The 13,510-nt window shown below is 38.2% G+C and overlaps 1 protein-coding gene across 1 annotated transcript in view; it reads left to right on the plus strand.

Annotated features, from left to right (window-relative positions):
* ddb1 (damage-specific DNA binding protein 1) overlaps positions 1-13,510 on the plus strand; it is a 46,514-nt gene that overhangs the window by 14,196 nt on the left and 18,808 nt on the right. Inside the window, exons 11-18 of the mRNA XM_031744535.2 lie at positions 447-522; positions 607-715; positions 3,277-3,455; positions 5,499-5,662; positions 8,660-8,767; positions 11,411-11,618; positions 11,883-11,978; positions 12,343-12,454. Coding sequence (XP_031600395.1) covers positions 447-522; positions 607-715; positions 3,277-3,455; positions 5,499-5,662; positions 8,660-8,767; positions 11,411-11,618; positions 11,883-11,978; positions 12,343-12,454 — 1,052 coding nt within the window. The remainder of the gene's footprint in view (positions 1-446; positions 523-606; positions 716-3,276; positions 3,456-5,498; positions 5,663-8,659; positions 8,768-11,410; positions 11,619-11,882; positions 11,979-12,342; positions 12,455-13,510) is intronic.

Raw genomic sequence — 13,510 nt, forward strand, 5'->3', positions numbered from 1 at the left:
AAATCAAAGTGCTCTGCAGTGTCTGCTATGGTAAGCAGACAATTTTAGGAAGCTCGTCAGGTTTTAACGACAGCAGACATCTCTTAATCCCAGAAAATTAGGTTTCTCTCAAAGGACTCTCCTCCGGTGCTTGAATGAGACACACAGGCCAGTTAAGGTCTTCTCACACTTGTTAGGTTATAGCTCTTTATCGACCATCTATGCCCTAAAAGAGTTAGCTGCTGGCTCTTGCCCCTGGCCTCTTTTATGAGAGGCAATTATTTACTTAGGCAATCAATGGCTCCTCCAGAGTGATTTGCAACCTGCACATCCTCCAACATGTTAACATTTGACAAATGGAATAACTTAACATTGGGCACTGTCTTGATATTGCATTTCTTTTATTTCTTTGCAAATTGGTGCTGAAAGTAACTTTTTCAGTCTAACACTCTCAAATTCCCTTCAAGGTCTGTGGCCTCTCCGCTCTGAGGCAGGCAGAGAGACAGATGACATGCTGGTGCTGTCTTTTGTGGGTCAGACACGGTGAGCGTTTGTGCAGAATGCCAGATAAGGACAGGGTCAATTTTGAAAATGCGTATCTTATCTCAAGAGTATGTTTTCCCCCAGAGTGTTGATGCTGAGTGGAGAGGAAGTTGAGGAGACTGAGCTTCCAGGCTTTGTTGACAACCAGCAGACATTTTACTGTGGAAATGTGGCGCACCAACAACTTATTCAGGTTTGTATGCACACATGCACATGTCTGTTATACGTAAAGTACAGGGTCTGTTCATGCTTTGGAAAGTACGAATACCCTTTCGTTTCACAAATTCTAAATTAATTATTCAGCTGTGGCCTTGTGCCATTTAATAACATATCCTTTGGCGGAGCTGAATCATGCATGATTAAAAGGGCCAGTTCTGAATGTGAAGAGTTCAAAAAGACTTCATGTATTTTATGCTTAATATAAATATTTTACTTCATTTAATCTCAAGTTTCATCCTCCCTTTTGGAAATGTGGATGAATCCTGCTGGGAATTCTGCCAAATGTTACACCCTCAACCATTAATCTTTAGGTTATGAAAACTCTGCTCATATTTCAGTGCTGGGGTTTTTTACTAACTCGTACACTTCATGTGTTTATATTGAATACATTTTGATGTTATTATCTGACTGAGTGTTGCTACGCCACTCATTTTTTTGGCCCTTAAGTTGAGTTTTCCTTAAGTTTGCATTAAAGCCACCAGTGGTAGAGGGGTTGTCCCGAAAGGACACTACAGCATAGTATTAGATGGCACTGGTGACATGAGAGCTACTGCACTGAGAACACTAAAGACTGTGTTAATTTTTAGTGGTAGTGTCCAAATTTGAAAGTTTGTAAAATTCACATTAAATATTGCTGTAATAGGAAATTGTCAACATAGGATTATTTTTAGGCAAGCAGTGTACCTAATTACTCTGTGTGCCATGAACATGCTCATAGCACTAAACTCAGAATGAATGGCTGACTTGGTACCTATTTGCAGCTTTTAGCCTTATTTTAGCTCATTAGTTTTGGTTCAACATCCTGCACATAGGCCATGTGCTTTGCTGCTCTAATTAATGTCACAATAAAAGCTCTAGGCAGCTGATTCCAGTAAACAAGCTCAGACAAGCCAACTATGCACTACCATACTTACACGAAACTGCAAAAAATCTGATAAAGGAACTGGTAAACAATGCTGATATTTCTCTCAGAAGCAGTAAAACACATAAACACCTACTGTGGCATTTAAAAGAACAAGTGGCCACAAACACAGTTTCAGAGGGATGCTTATGTTGTCTATTTGCCATTGCAAACACCGGTATGATTAACCATCACATCATAGGTAGTTTCCAAAGGCATGCACTACAAAGCAAGACTGGGTTAGCGAGCTTTGTCAATCTTAAAGTCAGATTTTCTGTGTTACAAAAGTGGCTCCCTTTGTATGTGGATGAACCACCGTTGTAACTTATGCCTAATTCATAATTTGGTTGGATAGCTTTGTCTCACACTTTTGTAGATTATTTGCAGCATGTTTTAAGATCAGTAAAGATTCTCTTCATTTTATTTGTGCAAGTTGTTGAGCTGAACATTACTAACATCACATGAAGCTCAAGCGTGAAGTTACAACAGTGCAAACTTTGCATTATTCTCTCACTGGAATCTCCTTTTAGTTCATTAGGTGATTAAAAAAAAAAAAGTCTAAATGTTGTTATACTTGATGCTAATCTACTGCAATTCCAAAAGTTCCACTTGGAAGTGCAGATACTATAACACAGAATACACAGCTCTCTAATGTGCAACCATCACATTAGTAATAAACAGCAGCACTGAGCACACTTGGCATAAAATGAGCATAAAATAATTAACTTATATACTGTTCCGTGCACTAAATCCCAACATTATTTTCTGCAGCATTAATTTGCCGTCGTATTTACAATAGTGTATTTACAATAGTGTATTTACAACATTTTACTGCCGTGCATGATTTTTGTTTTTTGGGGGTTTTTTTTCTTCTCTTTTTCTCATCAAACAGTATTTGTGCTGCAGCACAAGGTTTTGCATTGTCTAAACGGTGCACTACCTTCAGTTCTTAATGTTTATACCTGCTGCAGTCTGTAATTAGGGCTTCTTCAGCTCCTTTGTCCTGTCTTGCTTTTTCACTGCTGTATAGTAGCACTCCCCTTTTACAGTACACCATTATATTATAAACATTGCATTTGTCTTGCTACCTAACCTCAGGGTCTTTTGTGGGACGTGAAATACAAATGCAATGAAATGAACCGTTACAACAATAGTAATATCATTACTATATGTTACAATGACATTTGGTTTTGTTGTTTCACAAAAGTGATTTCTGGGAGCAAACAAATGGCAGCCATTCATCCTTCATGTTTCTTTTAATCATACTATATTTCTTGACATTTGTATTGTAGTTAAACTGCTTTATTTTCTACAAAATGATTTTCTTTAATTTTCTAATAAGCATGTTACTGAAGCCTTTGCTTTGTCTTCATTTGTTATTTATCTCGCTTTATCTTTAAGTCTAGCGTCGGCTCCATAAGTATGAATGGAAGTGTTTTAAAGCTGTGTCTTAGCATCTGATATGTGCACAATGCTAAATCAGTTGAATTCATTAGATGTGAAATTTTATGTAAAAAATTAGAAGAAAGATGGTTTTTCATAGATTAAAAATGTGCACAGAATATCTTAATTTAAGCCATAAGATCTTCTTTAAAATATTTTCTAGCACCAAATAACAAATAATGTTTCTCCAGATCACATCCGGCTCTGTGCGCCTGGTGCTTCAGGACAGCAAGACGTTGGTGAGTGAATGGAAGGAGCCACAGGGCAGGAACATCAGCGTGGCTGCGTGCAACCACACCCAAGTGGTGCTTGCTGTGGGGCGAGCCCTCTACTATCTGCAGATCCTAGCTGGAGAGCTCAAACAGATCAGGTAGGACATAAATGGGGACTTATTAACATTTTTTATTCACTTTTAAAACTCACTTCCAGTCTTTCCACAAAGCCAACTGGCTGCTCACTTAGCTGCATAATTATCATGGAAAGCCTTAGTGAGCAAATATGAGCAGCTTGCGAGTTCACAAGCATGTCCAATGTCCAATCTCATCATTTTCACTGGGACCTCGATACAGATTCACTTGAGCAATAAAGCTATATACTGCAGTTAATGCTATTCAGCTATCTTAGTAGCTGAGTGCAGAGACTTAAATCTTGTCCTATTAATACAAAGTGAACTCTTAATTCAGGATGTTGGGCTCAAATGTTTCGTAAAGAAATTTCTATATAACTATTAGACTATTTTCAGGTAATTTGAATATTCAATATGATACATTTGACTGCATATGCAATGCCCAACAGAACAGAGGTATGGAAGCTTATTAACAAAGGTTAATTAACTCTATCCCCAGTAGTTCACTAGTCTCACAGTTATGTTTTTTGTTTTGTTTTTTAATTTAATATACGTTGCAGGAGGATAGTCGAGTTACTTTCTATTGTTTTTCTTTCATGTTGCTGCTCTGGTTTCCTGTTATGACTGTCTTTTGGCCCTTTTGCAGTAATGTATGTACTATTTCACAGTAGTTTAGAAGAGAAAGATGCACAGTTGTTAAGCTTGCCACCAGGGCTGCTTGAGGAACACTGTGTTTGTTTGCAGTGGGTGTTGGTAAATGATGAAACGGAGACAGAGGGAAGAGACTTAAACAGAGGCTTTGAAATAATGTTTGGGCTGCATCAATAAGCAGCTGGTTTGCTGTGTGCGTCACAAAATTCTATGTAAACCAGAAAGTCACTGTTGGCTTAAAGGTGTGTACAGGACTCTAATGCTCTTCTCTAATATAATTAAAGTGCGAGTACTCACCTTGGACAGTGATTATCCATTATATTTGCATTGTTGAGTAGACTTGTTCCATTACAATGCAGTTCATTGGCCATTTTAATTAAAAAGTGAAAAGGTTCTTTTCTTGTCATTTTATTCAAAGCTTTCTTTGTAGTAAGGACAAATTTGGATGTTTGACCTTCGTTGTACAGATTGATGTGTGATACTAAAAGGCTGTTTTTTAAAATCAGTTTAATGACAGTGAATTACAGATTTTATACCAGGGCATTTAACTTGATGCCCTTTATAATTCAAACCTTAGAATATGTTTCATCTTCAAAATTGTTGGTATGTTTAGATCTGCTTATCAAGTTTAACATTAGACATTTTAAAACGATTTAAAGAAAAGGCCTCTTGTGGCATGTGTAATTTTATATTTCCACATTGATGCTCTATGTCCTGATGTTGTGCTTTTACTCAGCAAGCATATACACCCACACTAATGGGGTTTGTCATTAAAGATATATATTTTTAGCACAGCATAAACAAGGAAGGTAAACTGTATGACTGACACTCATCTTTGAGAAGGAAGTTTTGTTGTTGTAGTTCACCCCATGTCTGTAAAGTTGGGTATTCCAACTTTCTCCTCCAGTCCAAAGGCATGCATGTTAGGTTAATTTGTGATTCTAGACTGGCCATAGGTGTGAATGTGAGTGTGAATGGTTGTCTCTCTCTCTCTCTCTCTCTGTGTTAGCCCTGTGATTGACTAGTGTGATTGACCTGCGATTGACCTGGTCAAAATGTACACTGCCTCTTCCTCTACAACACCAACTATTACTCTGAATTGAATAAGGGGAAGAAGTTGGATGCGTGGAGCCTTGGTTGGTTGTTTGGTTGTCTGGCAATTTTAGCTGGTGTTAAACGGACTCATACTTATCAGTGTAACATTTCTCAGTTTGTATCTCACATTGAGGAAAAATTGATTAGAACTTCCTCTCCGTGTCAGTAACACAATTATCCCATTAGCTATTTTAGTCAGGTGTTTGCGTGTGTGTGTTTGTCTGTGCACGTCTGTGTGCATGCCAAACTTGGTCACACTTCTTTTCACAATTTGCAGGGCAGCTTGCTACTGTTTTCTCAAATCCTCCTCACCTTTCTCAGTACCACAGAAATGGAGCATGAGGTTGCCTGCTTGGACATCACACCTCTTGGGGAGGGCGGCGGTGAGTCACCGCTCTGTGCTGTGGGACTCTGGACCGACATCTCAGCCCGTGTGCTCAAACTACCCTGTTTCACAGCCCTGCACAAGGAAATGCTCGGTGGAGGTGAGAGAAATGAGAAGCAGATTACCCAGACAGGAGCAGTGGAAAGCTGTTAGTGGCTTGTGGAGAGAGATGTCGATGGAAATAATGTCATTCAAGTATATTTGTGTTGCACAGTAGTGCATACATGGTCCGCACAATTGTACAAAAGCAGCAATTCCTGAACCGTTCTCAGAAAGTATGAATAACATGAACTTTGAGGTCTCAATATCACTGTGACCACAGTAATTTACTAACATGAGTGGTGTAAAATTATTAAGCAAAAGCCTAATCCCAATAAAATTTGATAGCAAAAATAATGTTAAGAATACTGAAACGGGAACAAACTTCATTTTTACAGAATTTCTCAAACATACCTGCCACAGAAAAGGCAAAAAATATAAAATACTTTGGTTCACGTTGATCTACTGAACTGGTTCCATTTTTTTATGTGCATGGTTTATTTGAAGAGATGTGGATCTCTATTAAAAAAAACCCCCAAATCTTACATTTCTTAAATTTAGGTCTGTGATGGTTGGGGGAAAAAAGTCAAATCCAACAAACAGTTGAGTTAGATACTAAGCTTAGCATGGGAGAAAATGATAGCCTGGCTTTGTCAAATGGTCAAAAATATGTCTACTAGCACCTTTTAAAAGTTCAGGAATTAACTTTTTATATCAAGTTTTTTTTATATGAGAGCAGTAACTCTTCTGTTGTTACCTTCAACTGCTCCCAGCTAAGAAATACTCCTACAGAAACCGACCCCTGAAACAGCCAGTTGTTGGTTTTTGTGCTCAAAAATAAGCAGGCTGAAACATGTTGATTTGTGACCGGACAGAACTGGACAAAACAGAAAAATAGTGAAACTATTGCTTTAAGAATTTTAATAAATCACTCCAAGGCATGGGTCCATAATAGTGCAGTAATGGCTTCAGTGAAATGGATTGTATCTCCAGTTTCCAGTTTAATAGATGTAAATGGCATCTCACATGAAGCAGCTCATTTTAGCAAGTACTTGATGAATGCTTAAGCATTAAATATGCTGCTAATCTAAATGCATTTAGTGCACCACTTATACACTTGAGAAGAATTTAAACTTGGAATGTTTAAAGTATGCAAGACAGGACTTGAATACTTTTTGGGTTGAACTTATGAAAAAGTCAGCAGTTACTGGGGGAAAAAAAATTCATAACACGTTGAACTGACACTGGCAGGCCTCTTTACTTTCCACAAAGAACAACTCCAGTCTTTCCCACAGTGTCACACTTTATTTTCCAACTGTGTTTGATTGACAGATGCTCGGTGAACAAACTTTTTGCCTGCTGCCGTACAAGCTACAGTCTGACTGCAGAGTTTAAACTCATAGCTAATATACAATACTGTGCACAAGTCTTTAGCCACCCCTCATTCTTAGTTTTCTTTAAAGATCCAGTGTTGTGTCTAGATGTAACAGACAATTTATGGCAGAATTAGATTCATATTGTATCTTTAGCCATTTTGTTACTAGCATCCTGTTGCAAAAACTCTGAATTTGTTCCCTTTTCGTTTTTTCTTTTTTTAGTTGAATCTATGAAAAATGCTAACGATAGCAGAGTTAGATAATGAGATTCTAAAGAACTATTAACTGAAAACTTTGCTTATCTCAGCATGGTTTGCAGCGTGTCCTCATGAAATTCTGGAAATGTAGTCAAGAAGTTGTTCCAGGCCTAAAATCTACATTCAGTTGATCCATCTGCTGTTCACTGCAGCTTCATCAGGAATGGTCTCAGGGCCGGTGTGAAGAAACTATTCTTATGGAAGGCAAACACAGAGAAAATGCTGACAAGAACACAAGAATTGAAACTCTGTGACAAAGGTCTTATGTAGTGATGAATGCCAATTTGAAATGTTGGTTCAAATCGTTTTCATTAATATGAGCAGGTCAGAAGAGAGGTGCAACAGTATCTGCAGCAATGGTTAGGAGCTACCTTTCAGCCAGTGATGTTGGGAGATTTTATTAATATTAATGGAACTGATGTTACTGTAAAATTGTGATCTATCATGCTTTATTGTATATGTACAATGACAATAAAGGGCCATTCTGAAGAGTAAAAGTATGTCTAAAACGAAAAACACACAGTGGAACAGTATGAGTCATGGATTGGCCTCCCTAGAGCCCAGACCACAACTTCACTGAAGCAGTGTGGAATCATCTTGACAGAAAACAGAACAAAAGGAAGCCAATATCTAAAGGAGAGCTTTGAATGTCCTTCAAGAAGCCTGGAGAACTATTCCTGAAGACTACTTGAAGGAATGAGTAGAAAGCTTGTGCAAGAGAGAGTACAGGTTGTGTTGAAGAATAGAGGTGGTTACGCCACTATTTTTGCCTTAATACTGTCTCTCCATGTATGTTTGGACATGTTTCAATAAATCATTGCACATATTTTCCTAGCATCCCATAAAGAAATAAGGGGTGGCTTGAGACTTCTGCACAGTACTGTACTACTCAACATGTTGACATTTTTCATTTTTCAGTGGAAGCAGAATTTCAATATTTCGTCCCACTCCTGCCCTTAAGCTATGTTAGCTTTGTTACATTGATTGTGTTTTAGACCTTCTATGTATGTCCTTCAGAGTACATCTTTATATTTGAACTTTAATAATTTGGCCTGCTCAGCTAAAAATAATTGATGTACATTTTCATGGAAATGTAAAAAATGAAAAGGGGGGCACACTTCTATCTGAACAGTGGTGCTTTTTGGTGAGTCAGCCAATAAGCACTTAATCAGAGCCAAAGTTGTTTTGATGTAACTGGCCTGGAGTCAAAGAAACCAGTGTTTGGGAAACTGAACAAAACTGAACTCTTTATATTTATCCTGAAGCATTCAAATGTTGTTTCTTTTAAAGTTACCACAGAGTCTGAATAATAACCTGATTGATTTTTCTGACAGAGGTATTTTTACAGACATTTATCACTTTAGTATAGAACCAGTGACTCCAGAGTACAGCAAAAATAAATCACTTGTTTGTGTGTGTCCTCAGAAATCATTCCTCGCTCCATCCTAATGACCACCTTTGAAGGTAGCTACTACCTGCTGTGTGCCCTGGGAGATGGAGCACTCTTCTACTTTGGTCTGGATCTGCAGACTGGTAGGTCCTTCTCACTGTTACCGCTACAATCTTTAGACGAGAGCTTCTCAGAATTCTCCAGACTGATAAGGACCTTCAGGCTGGGCCACAGGCAGCTGTCTGTGAGCATTTTCATTTTTAGTTTATCATTTCTTGTCGACTTGCGTAACTGCCAGCACTATATTTGGATGTGTTGGTTCAGAAACTCTACTGCCTGAAGAAAGCTATGTTATAAGTTTGATTGAAAGGCTGTCATTGAACTGTTAAAGATTTTCAATGCTGTAAAGGCAGAAAAAAGCAGCAGTTTCACAGACAGGACCAAGGCAGCCTACATCAAGGCCAAGTGTGGCCAGAAGAATAGAAATATTGAAGGGTCTCTGACATGAGATGGATATATTTAAATGTATTATTATATAAATTATATAGTTTGAGTTTGAGTTGATATGAGTTGGTGTTGTTTATTTAGAAAGTTATAATTTAGTTATGACACATCATAATTATAATCAAATGTGATTTGGTTAGATACGGTCTGCTTTTAAACTTTGGCATTTCCCGAAGGAATTGTAAAACGAGGACTTGAGAATGACACGATAAATGCTTTTCTGTGTTTAACCGTCTGCTTTTTGGTTCTGAAAAGATGCTGTGCAATTCAGTAAAGTGTAATGAGTGTTTATATGTGCATTAGCTAACGTTACTCACTGAGGCCTAGCAAAGACTTTCCACTAATTACCTCAGTTTTCATTTAGTATGCTGCGTCATTCACATCAGATCAAACGAATTTGACCGTGTTATAGAGAAAGGGCTCTCTGGTAGCTTGCCAAACATTTATGTAGTATTTCAGATATTGCTAGTTAAAATAAAAGCTGCTTAGGCTGGTAACCTCTGAATTTTAGGTCTCAGGCTTCATGACCACTTCATCATCCTGCACTTTCAACATGTCAGTATTTCCTTCTAATAAACATTCCCTGCCTGCTAAATGCTCAGCTCTTTCTAGTGCATAATCTCTGAGCCCAGAATACGACTGGATGGTGTCACTGAAATGATATCATGCAGTCAAGATACCCAGTTGAGGTCATTTCAGTAGGAAAAAAAAAAGTGAATTTAAAAGCCCCCAGAAGACATTATACAACTGTTATCACAGGCGGTGCAGTCATTTGATGTAAATGTAGTTGAATAGTCCTGAACTGCTGCCAGACGAAACTAAAACTGATTTTCAGGTGTGTGTTTCTGAATTTTAAATAGCTGCATGCATTATCACTGTCTGATTTACCCAAACACATCTGGCAGTGTTTTACAGCGATCTTTGTACGTTTTTGATTCTTATTTTTTTATTACTATTAGAATAATGAATGTTATGTAAGTCACAACCAATCAGAACATTTAAATCCATTAATGACTCTTAATCAAGACTTAATCTGTTCTGCCTCTACAGTGAAATGTAGGCATGTGCTAAGATGTAGTCCAATGGGGAGCCAGTTTGTTAACGTGTTCATTACTCATTGAAGAAAATTATGAGGTCCGTTAAAGTACAAAGATGCATTTTCTAATTGCTCGTTTTGTCAGACCAACAGTTCAAATATGCCACATTTCATTTACAAACACATCACAAAGATTCACCTGGGTCACCTGATCCAGGCCTAATTTTAAGCTTTGTTAAAAAGGACAGTTTTAAGCCTAAACTTAAAAGTAGAGGGTGCCTGTCTCCCAAATCCAAACTGGGATCTGCTTCCACAGATGAAGGCTCTACCTCCATTATAGTCTTATGAAATTTGAACTACGAATAAGCCAGTAGTTTGAAAGCGAAGTGCTTTGTTAGGATAATAAGGGACTATGAGGTCTTTAAGATATGCTGGGGTCAGATTATTCAAGATTTTGCATGTGAGGAAGATTTTATATTCTTAATTTAACAGGGAGCCAATGCAGAGAAGCTAAAATGGGAGAAAAATACTCTCTCATTCTAGTCCCAGTTAGTACACTCACTGTAGCGTTCTGAATCAGCTGATGGCTTTTCAAGCTTTTAGAGTGACCAGATAATAATGATTTACAACAGTCTGGAGCTAATCAATGTATAAACTAGCTTTTCAGCCTTACTTTAAGACAGAATTTTTCAGATTTCATCTCTACGCAAATAAATAAATAATATATGTGTGTTCATATAAATATGGTTCAGTAAATCAGTCAAATTAAAGGCCAAAGCCTGTGCAGGTTATTCTCTGTATACTGCTGTTATAACTACTGGCTGTATACAAGATAAAGAAAAAACTGAATGGAGTGGTGAAACATAATTAAGGCAGATGCTTTTATTCAGACCTCATGGGGCCACTGAATGGTTTGGTGAGCATTAAAAGCAACATACACAAGGAGAACACAAGGGCGAAGCATTAATACTTTGCCTCCGAATATCTCTGCCAGCGAAACAGTGATCATGGCTGTTTATTATTTATTTATTTTGTCTGATTGCCAGCGAGATCAACAAAAACTACCAAGTTGAATTTCGTGAACCCCCTGATAGAGCATTTGCTTTGGCAGAGGATGCGCTCTCACCGCGTCTTTCTGGGTGGCTTAAAGGAACTTGGCAAAAGGCTGTTTTGACCCAAATATGGATGTAGACCCATTTCTCAAGCTGTTTCAAGTCTGTGGTTTGATCTTGTTTCCTTTTCCCAGGTGCTCTAAGCGAGCGTAAGAAGGTCACTCTTGGTACACAGCCCACTGTGCTGAGGACCTTCAGATCCCTGTCCACCTCCAATGTCTTTGCCTGCTCTGACCGACCCACTGTTATCTATTCCTCCAACCACAAGCTGGTGTTCTCCAATGTCAACCTCAAGGAGGTCAATTATATGTGCCCACTCAACTCCGAGGGCTACCCCGACAGGTCAGCAGCAGAACTGTTCTTACTTTCATATTTTATCAGTGTGTAGTTTTATAGGGAATTCATCCGTTTTCTTTTCTGTGCTCTGAAGAGTTGGTAGCCGTAAGCCCTTAGCGTCTTTTGTTTTGATCCTCTAGCTGATAGAGCTGACTCAGATGTAGTCTCTTTTGATTACAGATGCATACAATCCCACTTTTTGATTTGCAGATAGTGGGTGTATTTTGCCTCTTGTCTCGCCCCTTACTAATGCTGCGTTTTTCATCACAGTTTGGCTCTGGCCAACAACAGCACTCTGACTATTGGAACCATCGATGAGATTCAGAAACTCCACATTCGCACTGTTCCCCTGTATGAATCTCCAAGGTCAGTCAAATATTGAGTTAGAACTGAACTTGAAATGAGCATTTCACATCCATCATCTGTACAAATAATGCTGTTTGTTCTTCATGTTTGCAGTGCCCATTTCTTCTAACCACTTTCTCACACTGGTTTTGTTACATACGCTGGATCATTTTTTGTCATTCTTTTTTTCCCAGTCTTTTAAGTGATAGCCATGGCTTAATATCATTTGATAAAGGCCATCAGGTTAGGTTATTGATAAGGTTATGTTATCAAGGCAGAAAACATAAAGCAGGCTCCCCTAGGTGCTTTTTTTCCCCCTCCTGTTTCCCCATTTGCTCTTTTCATATTCACTAACGTGTTCCTACCACTGTCTTTTCTCACTCAGACGGATCTGTTACCAGGAGGTTTCCCAGTGTTTCGGAGTTCTGTCCAGCAGAGTGGAGATTCAGGATGTGAGCGGTACCACATCTGCTGTACGACCCAGCGCGAGCACTCAGGTGCAGTACCTCCCTGTTGTTTGGATGATAAACACCACAGGGCTTGTTTGTTCTGCCCTCTTATCTAGCCAGGCACACTGACTGAGAATATTGTTCATAAAATGAATCTGTGAGCTGTCAAGACGCCAAATGTTTTGTCTTGTTACCTGCGCGGACCACTGTAGCCCAACTTTCTCAACTAGGAGTCTAAAATCTGACTCCTATGGTATTCAGTGTTACACTTTGCTTAATCACAACCTGATAATTGTAATCTGAGTGTAACTGAAGCTGTTACAGTAAAGGGTTTCCTATTCAAAGCTTAACAATACTGTATTCAAGTTTTAAAAGGTTAGAAATGTTGCTATGTTGAGTTTAGAGAAGTCAGAAAGTAAATCTGTTTTTTTCTTCTCATGTTTTGATCACATCTATTTATTTTAGAATGCATTTATGTGAGCTGTTAATTAAATACTAACCTAATAGCATAATTGAAGTAATCAACTACTGAGCCATTGTCAGGTTTGTCATAGAAATTTTTAGCATTTTAAATATACAAAGTAGATGACAGCAGGGAGTTTCTGGCTTTCAGTGTGAAGAGAAAGCATGTTGTACTGGCTAGAGAACAGCAAATCATGGTATCTATGTTCATACATAAAACCTACAGTAATTAGTGAACATGACTGGATAGCAGCTGAAAATGTGAAGGTAAAACGGTATAATGCCATAACATTTGGCTTGACAAGAAATAAACTTGTCAGTCATTTTTTTGGCGGAGGTGGTGGTTCACATGAGTAAAAAGAAACAGCAGTTGTTTAGTTTAGAGTGCAAGCTTTAAGTCAACATGTAAAGTTGTGCTTGAAGGAGGTCTTGTAATTTGATAGCCTTTTCAAACACTTAAAACTTAACCGAGCTCTTTTTTTGAAGCATCATCTTAAAAAACATAAAGTGGATTAACCAAGCCTATTATCCTATAAATAATAAATGTGGTACATAAAAATATTTCAACCCAATGATGCCATTTCTTATCACATCAAGTCTAATGTTGTCAGCACACGGTTTCTGATGCTTCACTTGGGCCAG

This window comes from Oreochromis aureus, linkage group 1, assembly GCF_013358895.1.
Source record: "Oreochromis aureus strain Israel breed Guangdong linkage group 1, ZZ_aureus, whole genome shotgun sequence".
Taxonomy (NCBI): Eukaryota; Metazoa; Chordata; class Actinopteri; order Cichliformes; family Cichlidae; genus Oreochromis; species Oreochromis aureus.